At 46.1% G+C, this 9,510-nt stretch overlaps 1 protein-coding gene across 2 annotated transcripts in view; it reads left to right on the plus strand.

The window, feature by feature from the left end:
* The window catches only part of shank3b (SH3 and multiple ankyrin repeat domains 3b), a 34,249-nt gene extending 25,193 nt beyond the window's left edge, over positions 1-9,056 (plus strand). For both annotated transcript variants that reach the window (XM_034526351.1, XM_034526350.1), the window contains exons 22-28: positions 294-424; positions 696-789; positions 976-1,590; positions 1,942-2,223; positions 2,982-4,266; positions 4,374-4,400; positions 5,037-9,056. In XM_034526351.1, coding sequence (XP_034382242.1) covers positions 294-424; positions 696-789; positions 976-1,590; positions 1,942-2,223; positions 2,982-4,266; positions 4,374-4,400; positions 5,037-5,631 — 3,029 coding nt within the window. In that variant the 3' untranslated portion in view covers positions 5,632-9,056. The remainder of the gene's footprint in view (positions 1-293; positions 425-695; positions 790-975; positions 1,591-1,941; positions 2,224-2,981; positions 4,267-4,373; positions 4,401-5,036) is intronic.
* Positions 9,057-9,510: the final 454 nt, after the last annotated feature.

Genomic DNA, 9,510 nt, shown 5'->3' on the forward strand with positions numbered 1-9,510 from the left:
TCTGTAAGAATACTCTAGTTTTAAGTAAAAATACAAATACTACACTGTAAAAAATATTCTGCTCCAGTAAAAGTACTAATACAACACTTTAGTATTTTTTTTTTGCCTATTTATCTGATATTTTAAGAGACGTATCAGTATTTCTTAAATCCCGCCTACAGCCCTGGTGACTCGTGCGGTGATGTCATGATGTCATGATGTCATGATGTCATACATCTGTGTTTCATTCACTCTGCTTGTGTGTTTATCTTGTTGCCTTGTTTGTTTGTTTTCATCACGTCTCCTCTTTGCAGACAAACTGGACGAGATGTTGGCCGGAGGTCAACAGGAAGTCGTTCTCAGGGCGCGGCCGTCGGACGACTTCAGGGCGGCGACGGTGAAACAGCGACCGACGAGTCGGCGAATCACACAGGCTGAGATCAACGTGAGGAAACGGGCAACGCCGCAACATATTTCCATAAATCCATTTTTATTGAATAAAAAGATGCTGAATAAATTATTGTGAATTCCTACCTATTTAGGCCTCTAAATATAAAATAAAGAAAAAGATAATTCTTTGGTTGAACGACCTACAGCCGGTTGCTTCACACAAATGTTCACAGATGAATGAAGGAGATCCGTCTTTTCAATACAAACAGTTTAGAAAAGCAGGAAAAAATAAAAGCTAAACGTTTTTCTGTGTTTTGCGTCTGCAGTCGTTGTTCGAGCGTCAGGGTCTCGTTCCCCCCACCGCTCCAGAGAAGAGCACCATGGCTTTACCTCGAGGAATGTCCAGAACCAAGAGCTTTGGTGAGACACACACACACACACACACACACACAGAGTATTTTATATACATAAATGTAATCATAGACAGTTCAGGAAAAAGTACAAGTAGTGATAGCACAGTGTAAAAATATTATGTTAAAGTTTTTGTTGGCTGTCGTTTGAAGTATTTTCTGGGCATTTATTTTGTATTTATATTTATTATTACAGGCACACCTGATGACGACAGGATCTCGGCTCTAATCAATGAAAGTCGGTTTCCACGGAGCTCCTCGCTGACAGACAGCTTCATTCCCCCGCCCCCTCAGATGGCTCCGCCCCCTCCTCCCTCCGCCTCCTCCTCCACCTCCTCGCTCTTCCTCCTGGACTCCGGCCCGCCTCCATCCTTCTTGCCCCCTTCTCCCCCGGCCCGAGGGGATGGGCTTATCCGCTCTAGCTTCAAGCCGGGGGCGGAGCCTAGGCTCCAGGAGCTCACCGATTCGCCTACGAGGATCCACGCCCACGCCGAGCGGCAGAGAAAGGCGAGGTCAATGATAATCCTGCAAGACACGCCACCGCAGCTGCAGCCCGACGCGCAAGGCGCAGCACCGCACACGCTGCACACCGCCACGCACACCGCCACACACACCGCCACGCACACCGCCACGCACACCTCCACGCTGTCTCTCCACAGCATCAGCCCCGCCCTCGGCCACTCACCGCTGTCACGCCGCCGGGGACGACCAATAGAAAACCCGTACGCTAACGTGGGACATCAGGCTCCGCCCTCCAAGCCCCAGAGGAGGAAGTCGCCTTTGTTAAAACAACTTCCTGTCGAGGAGCAAGGTCAGAATTTCTAGATGAGTTTTATTTGTGTCTAATTTGAGCAAAAAAGTTTTGAGCAAAAACATTTAAACCACTCAAAATTTTATTCAATGTGTTCAAACCTCGTATTTCTCATATTAGACTCATTGTTCCTGACTTTTAATAATTTTGTGAAGTCAAAATGTATTGAAAAAAAGATTTAAACAAAATCATTGCTTCAATAGATTCATGAAATATGACGCCAGGTATTAAAAAACCTTAATAGAAGATTATATGTACACTTCTACAGCCATTACGTTTGAAGAGAGAATAATGATTGAGACAATTAAAGACTCCTAATGTCACTCCCACCACTCTTTCTTCTCCTTCTAGGAGTGAAAGAGCTTGACTTGTTGAAAGTCGATGGAACCAGCAGCCCGAGTCGGGCGGAGCTTTACCAGCAGCAGGTTCTTTCAGAGCGCGCTCGCGTTCAAGGTCGCAGGTCGTCCCTCTTCCTGTCGGTGGAGGGATCCGGGTCAGAAAACCAGGTGCCGCCCCTCCTGACTCTGAGCCATTCCATGGACGACCTCGGTGAGCTTCCACCACCAGCTCCCGTCCTGTCGCCCTCTCCGACGCCTCACACCTTCCTCCACCCGCTGACGGGGAAGCCTCTAGGTCAGTCTGAGCTGTAGAGTCTGGATTCATTCTGTGAGGTCACAATAATCAAGTGGGTTGGGCGATAATTCAATTTGATAATTTATTGTCTTTCAATTCAATCATAATGTATAAGATTAAAAGATTGATTGGCCCTATACAGAAGATTTTAGCCATATCGCCCAGCCCTAGAGTGTAGGACAGAGCCTCAAGATACTTAAATAAAATAGAGTACAACCTAGGACAGAACCGTGAGGTATTCCACAAAATAGAAGGGGATCTAGGATAGAGCCTTGAAGTACTTCATAAAATAGAGGACAACCTAGGACAGAACATAAGGTATTCCACAGAATAGAGGAAGACCTAGGACAAAGCCTAAAGGGATAAAGCCTTAGGGTACTCCACAGAATAGAGCAACACCTAAGACAGAGCCTAAAGGTACTCCACGGAATAGAGGAAGACCTAGGACAGAACATTAAGGTACTCCACAGAATAGAGGAAGACCTAGGACAGAACATTAAGGTACTCCACAGAATAGAGGAAGACCTAGGTTGGAGCCTTTAGGTAGTCCGCTATATAGAAGAGGACCAAGGACAGACTCTTGAGGCATTCAACAAAATAGATGGGAAGCTAGTTCAGAGTCTTGAGACCTGGGAAAGGGCCTCGACGATGTGAAACAGTAAGTTGTCTGCTGGAGAGGTGTCTGCGGCTTCAACAGTAAAATGAAGCATGTTTCTGTACTAAAACTTCCCACCTTTAACTTTCTGTTGTCTCCTCAGACCCCTCATCTCCACTCGCCTTGGCACTTGCTGCACGCGAACGAGCGCTCACTGCCCGCACGCCGAGCCCAGAGCCGCGACTAAAGCACATATCTGCCTGCACTACACCCATACTGACCCCAGCTGCCAGCCCCGAGGGCAGACACAAGCGGACGCCTCTCATCACCCCGCAGAGTAGCCCCGAGCCACGGTCCAAACGCACCACCCCTCAGACGAGTCCCGAGCAACGAACCAAGCGCACCACTCCCCAGTCCAGTCCTGAGCTGAGGCATAAACGCGTAACCCCGCCCTTGTTCCCTGATGGACAGGTGGAGCGTCCAGAAACAGAGGGAGGAGTGACGTCACCTGCCGGGCCCTCCCCTGAGCGCTGGAGACCCACCCCCTTGCCACCGCTGGCCAATGAGAGTCACCCTGCTCTGATTGACAGGCGCAGAAGCCTCACAGTGGGCAGCTCAGAGGAGGAGGGCGGGGCTTACACAGTAACACTCCCACCGGCGTTGTTGTCGTCCAGTGATGAGGAAACTAGGGAGGAGCTTCGCAGAATTGGCCTGGTAACTCCACCCTCTGCCTTTGCCAGTCCTCCCACTCTTCCTCCCCCATCCTCCCTCACCCTGTTGCCACGACGAGGTGGGGAAGGAGGGGGAGGCGAGAGTGGTCCTGACTCCGTAAGTAGACGAGGAGATGAGGAGGAAGGAGGTGACGAACGACTCCACGACAGCTCCTCCCCTAGCTCACTCCCTCCCTCCATTACCTTGGCATCCCCTCCTGGTCCTTCCTCCCCCTCCTCCCCTCTGGCTACTCACCCTTCCCCCTCCTCCCCTTCCACCTCTCCATCTGGTTTCAAGCCTCGCCTTCGCTCCCCTATCGGTCGGGGCCGCTCTGCACTCCGTGACCCGCTGCTGAAGCAGTCGTCCGACAGTGAGCTCCTCCCGTCTGCCGCGTTCTGCTCCTCCCCTTCCTCCCCACTCTGTTCCTCCCCCACCGGTGGCGGTGGACGGCAGCCACGCTACCTGTTCCAGAGGCGGTCGAAGCTGTGGGGAGGTGGGGACGACCGCGACGAGCGCCGGGGCTTCAGCCCGGATGAAGCGGGGCGTCCAGCAGCACTGGGAGGTCAGGTGTCGGGGTCAGCCGTGGATCTCAGCAGCCGGTCGATACTGGAGCTGAGCGGCAGGTCTGGACTCGATCTGGCTAATCGGCTACAGCTGCTAAACAAAGACAGTCACTCTCTTGGGGAGGAGCCGAGTCCTCTTGATCCGGGCCGGAGGTCACCAGTAGGAGGTGCCAGGTACTACGAACAGCCTCTTTCTGTAAATCCGGCAGTTCTACTGATCTGAGTGCTGCCGTCTGTGTTTGCGGATGTTGTAACACAATCTGTTGTTTGTGTTGTTCCAGATGTGTGGACAATGAAGACAGTAAATCGTAGGTTATTATCTCTGGTAAACATTTCTCGTTATCGTTACGGGATGATTTTAATTTGCTAACAGCTAACTAACAAGCACCAGCGCAGATGACTAACTACTAAACTCTCCCATCTGTCTTTTGAATAATACTTTGGAATTGACCATTTGCTTAACACCTCCGCCAAAAGATATCTTTCCGATTATAGCTTAGCAACTGTAACAAGGCTTGTCAATGTGCGGTATGCATCTGGCATAAGAGCGTCGAAAACCAAAAACACAAGAGCAATAAGACAATATATATATTGTAACTGCTCTAATGTAAACCACTCATTAACATATCCAACTAACTAGCATACATCTACAGCAGCACCTTAGCGTTACTTCTAAGGCCAACAGTTAGCATATCATTAGCTCGCACAAATCCGATTTTGTTGCTTCTCAATAGCGAACAAAGAAACCGAACAGTGTTACGTTGGCTTTGCTGAAACACAAAAATATTGCTTTTTTTTCCTTTTGCTCGGGTCACATTAGCTTCAGACGAGGCTAAAGGCTTCAAAGCCTAGCGAGCGATCAATTTGTAACTCCATGTAGACGCATCAGCTGATAACTGGTAAGTGATACCAGTGTCATTCATACGCTGTGTAATGTGTTGCAGGTTGTTCTCCAGTCTTGGGGAACTCCACACCATCTCCCAGCGAGGATACAGCTCCAGCTATACGGTCCGACCAGGGAGCCGCTACCCCGTAACCCGTCGGAGCCCCTCCCCCTCTCCCTCCCCGTCTGATAGGTCAATAGGGCACGCCTCCTCCACTGCCCCCTGCACTGAAAGGCCAGACCTGAGCTCGGGACGCGGTCTAACTATCCTGAAGTCGTCCAGCCTCAGCCTCCCCTCAGAACCAAAGGAGGTCCGCTTTGTGATGCGAAGCGCCAGCGCACGAACCCGGTCCCGCTCACCCTCCCCTTCACCCCATGCCTCCCCATGCCCCTCCCCCGTCCTCAGCGGGCCCCTGCTGGCCCTTCGGCCGTGGAGGCAGCGGCCCCTCAACTTGTGGAATAAATACGACGTGGGCGACTGGCTGGAGAGCGTGGGCCTGGCCGAGCACCGCCAGCGCTTCCAGGAGCACGAGATCGAAGGCTCACATCTCCCCGCTCTCACCAAGGAGGACTACGTGGAGCTGGGCGTCACCAGACTGGGACACCGGATCAACATCGAGAGGGCGCTCAGACAGCTGCTGGATGGTTCCACTTGACCCCTGACCTCGGACTAATAACCTCTAGACATCCTGAACTGTGACCTCATAACCCCTGACCTCTGGTCAGACACTAGGCCATCTCTTTGACTAGAATATCTTAGCAGTGACTGAATCTTTAGACCTTTTTACCAACGTGGAGCTCAGCTCTCTGAGTTCTCTTGATGACATTTTGGCTCATCAGCTCTTTGATCAACCCAAATGGACAGGTCGCACCAATGTCTGTGTCCACCAGGTTTACACAAGGTTTTGTGGCCAAATTTCAAGTACATTGAACTTTACCACAAATACGTCGACCTCCTCAACACAGAAATTAGATTCCGGTATTGACGGGAAATTTAAGTTACAGCTGCGACAATTCAGGCCAGAGAACAATATTCTCACGCCAGAGGAATGACGCCATTTTTTTATGACTGGTGCTGAGGTCTGAGAAAAATAGTGTAAACCCTTCAGGTAGAAACTGACAGGACAACATTGGATCCACAGTCGTCAGTCTCTTTGTTGATGCTTTGGCGTATTCTTTTGTCATATTCTTGAACATTTTGATCGACAAGAAAACTAAACTTTTGAAACGTTAGGAACCACAATCAACAGTCCAAAACCCCCAAAATATAAATGTACCCATCAAAGCAAATTTTCAATTTTGAGAATGTAATACGTGTGTTTCACGCTAATGTTATTAATTTCCATTTACAACAATTTAAATTGTACCCCCAGTTGCTAACGTTCTGAGCTAGCTAGCAAACTATATATAAGTTGTTATTAATAATAATAATAATAATAATAATATTATATATATACATTTTTCAAATACTTACGTAACGCAGCTGCTAAACGACGTTTTCTGTGTGTTCTGTTCTGGGTCACCAGAAAATAGACTGAAGCCTGAAGCCAGCGTATCATATCCATAGTGTTCTTCAGCGCTACGTTAGCTCGCTAAGCTAATCACATAAACAGGTGACGGGTTGTTGATCAAAGAGCTGAACTGACAAACTGACAAATATAACGAGTTATTGTTCTCGTGTTATTCTGCTTCCCCAGACGAGCTCAGCTGGACGATTAGCGAGCGACTGGACGTCTCCACCTGAACGACAACAGCGGGAGATTAGCGGAGATCAGATGAGACAAACTGAGATTAGCTGAGACTAGCTGAGATCAGATGAGATCAGATGAGATGAGATGAGGATATTTCTCCGTCTTTCTTGTGACTTTCTTTTTCTTTTTCTTCCCAATATCACTCATGAAGAATTTGTTGTTTATTTTGAGTTTATATCTTAACGCCGATCATTTAGAATTTATGAATAACAAGTAATAATAATGTGGTGGTGATGACTTACAGAGTTTATATAATAGTTTGGAAAATGATTTTTGAGTTCGTTATGATTTGACAATGAGTTGAATTTCAAGGTTGTTTCGGTGACTCTGAGGTTCATGATGATTTGTCAATGAGTGTGACTTTGTGCTGATGTGCTGTGTTTCAGGGAGAGCTGCAGCGGAGCTCCACTGGTTTCTAACCTGCTTATCGAGGGCTTACTGTACACGGTGCTATCTGTTTAAAGCCATCTGTACAGAAAATACCTTCCCCTCTTATTCCTTCCTCACACTAACACATGAAACTCTTCGTTCCACCCCTGAACTCTATTATTCTTCAATAACCAATTGAGTGTGGCTGCACCAGTTATGGTAACTTTGCCAGGAAAAGGCCATATTTGGAGTTTCCTCGCTGCCATATTGGGGATTCCTTCCCTGCCATACGTGGAGTTTCCTCTAGAGCATATGTAGAGTTTCCCAGAGGCCACAAATAGAGATTAAAACCGCCTGATGACGGTGTGTCCTACGTTCACGTGAAGTCAGAGAATTTGAGTTCAGAGTTAAAATGGGTTCCCATCGAAATTTGTTGCAAATGTATTTTTATGAAGAACATGGCGGGACATTTTCATTCATCCCGGCTAACGAAGATTCACAAAAAGTTAAATTTGATAGTATGGGTGGAATTCACACCTAATTTAGTTTTATATCTGGAATACTACAAGTTTTAGAAGAAGAAATGCTGCTTTTCTGCGATATTAATTATAAAAGTTAATGACAATAAAGTAGGGCTGGGCGATTTGGTTTTCTTTCAAGCTTCACAACGCAGACAGACTAAAACATAATTGCATGTGCAGGATCGTTAAGGAGGAGTTATAAAAGACCTGCATATATTTGCACATTCATAAGGCTGGAGCAAATAATCCAAAGCTCCACTAATATCTTTATTAATACTCTATTTGTAGAATTAGCGTTGTGTGATGCGAACATTTCCAATAATTACAAAGAGTTGTCCAACAGTCAACATTTATTAAAAGTGAAAGAGTACTTCTTCAATCCATATTTGTTGGTGTTTAGCCTTCAAAAAACCTCCTTTTCACTGAGGTCAGTAAACTATTTGTTCCCACAAAGAGAGGCTGAACCTACGTTACCCGGGAGGTCGAGCAGCAACACAACAGCACCATAAATTACATTCATATAACCGCAATAACAAAACATCTATTCTTTTCCTCTTTTTTTTAGGGCGATGATGTCGCTTCGTATAGCTTAAGAGAAACTTTCTCAAATAAATCCGATGTATCGCTCAGCCCTATAAAGAAAAGCATTTTATACAAGCAGTCCGATTTACAGTTTTGGAAAAGCTATTGCTAGCCTGCCTCGCTAGCTAACGCACTTTATACTCAAAACCCTGTTAAGCTAACGTTGCACCACAATATGCACGGAAATGTGGTCGGGTCAGATTAGTGGACAAAACTCTTCAAGAAACAGTTGCTTCTTACCCAGAGACAGATGACACTCCTATCTATAGCGATGTGTTTAGCTTAGCTTAGCACACAGACTGGAAACTGCTAGCCTGGCTTTAGCAAAAGGGAGAGAAATGCAGCGGCCATGCGGTCACATTTACGTGTTGTATCTCGTTAGCAACCAGGAGTGAAATGTAACTAAGTACTTGAGGTACTTGTACTTTACTTAAGTATTTCCATTTAGTAGTTACTTTTCAGATTACAGTTTTCGTGGCCACTGAAAACCACATATCTCCAGATGTAACACATTAATCCAGAAAAAATTGTAAAACACTGACTGAACATTTAACTGCTCAGTTAATTTGACCTTTTATACTTTAATTCCTTTGGCTGCACATACTGTTACTTCAGGGAGGTTTTGATTGCAGGACTTTTAATTTTAGTGGAGTATTTTCTCAGAGTTTTGATGAGTTTAAACACTAAGGACGATGCAGACGCTGCTAAAAGCACAATAAATCATTTTTAATTGCTTACATTCGACACCTGCACAATAAACAAGGAACAACACGTACATCAGAGCTCTGAGCTCACTGGATGCTGCATTTCTTTTTCTAAATACGTTCACACAGTAAATTGGATGGATGGATGGATAACCTTCAGTCTCTCCTCTGAAGTACAATCAACGTTCCTGTGCCTGTTTCCACGACGACAGATCCACTTAGCTTTTTATTCCTGAAGGAAATACACGAATCAAGCTGAACCACAATCATGAATCCCAAAGTTGTACAAGTTAAAAGTATTACCTGCAGAGCACAGAGGTATAGAGTATAGTCTATGTACAGCACATTGCAGTAGACTTTATCGCCTGTATAATATATATTAGAATAATGTAATGTAATATATAAAGTATAGCAGACAATAAAATGTACACGGTAATATTTTGGTAGACTGTCGGCTATTGAAGCTTCAGCCGTATGTGATATTCGGTCTTTGTAATCAGCCTGCTGAACTTTTACTTCTAAAGAGTAACTTTACTCTGAATAAACATATTATGTAACTTCATCATACTATCAATTCATTCTAGTTCATCGCGAGCGTAGTTATTTGT

The sequence above is a fragment of the Cyclopterus lumpus genome, chromosome 23, assembly GCF_009769545.1.
Source record: "Cyclopterus lumpus isolate fCycLum1 chromosome 23, fCycLum1.pri, whole genome shotgun sequence".
Taxonomy (NCBI): Eukaryota; Metazoa; Chordata; class Actinopteri; order Perciformes; family Cyclopteridae; genus Cyclopterus; species Cyclopterus lumpus.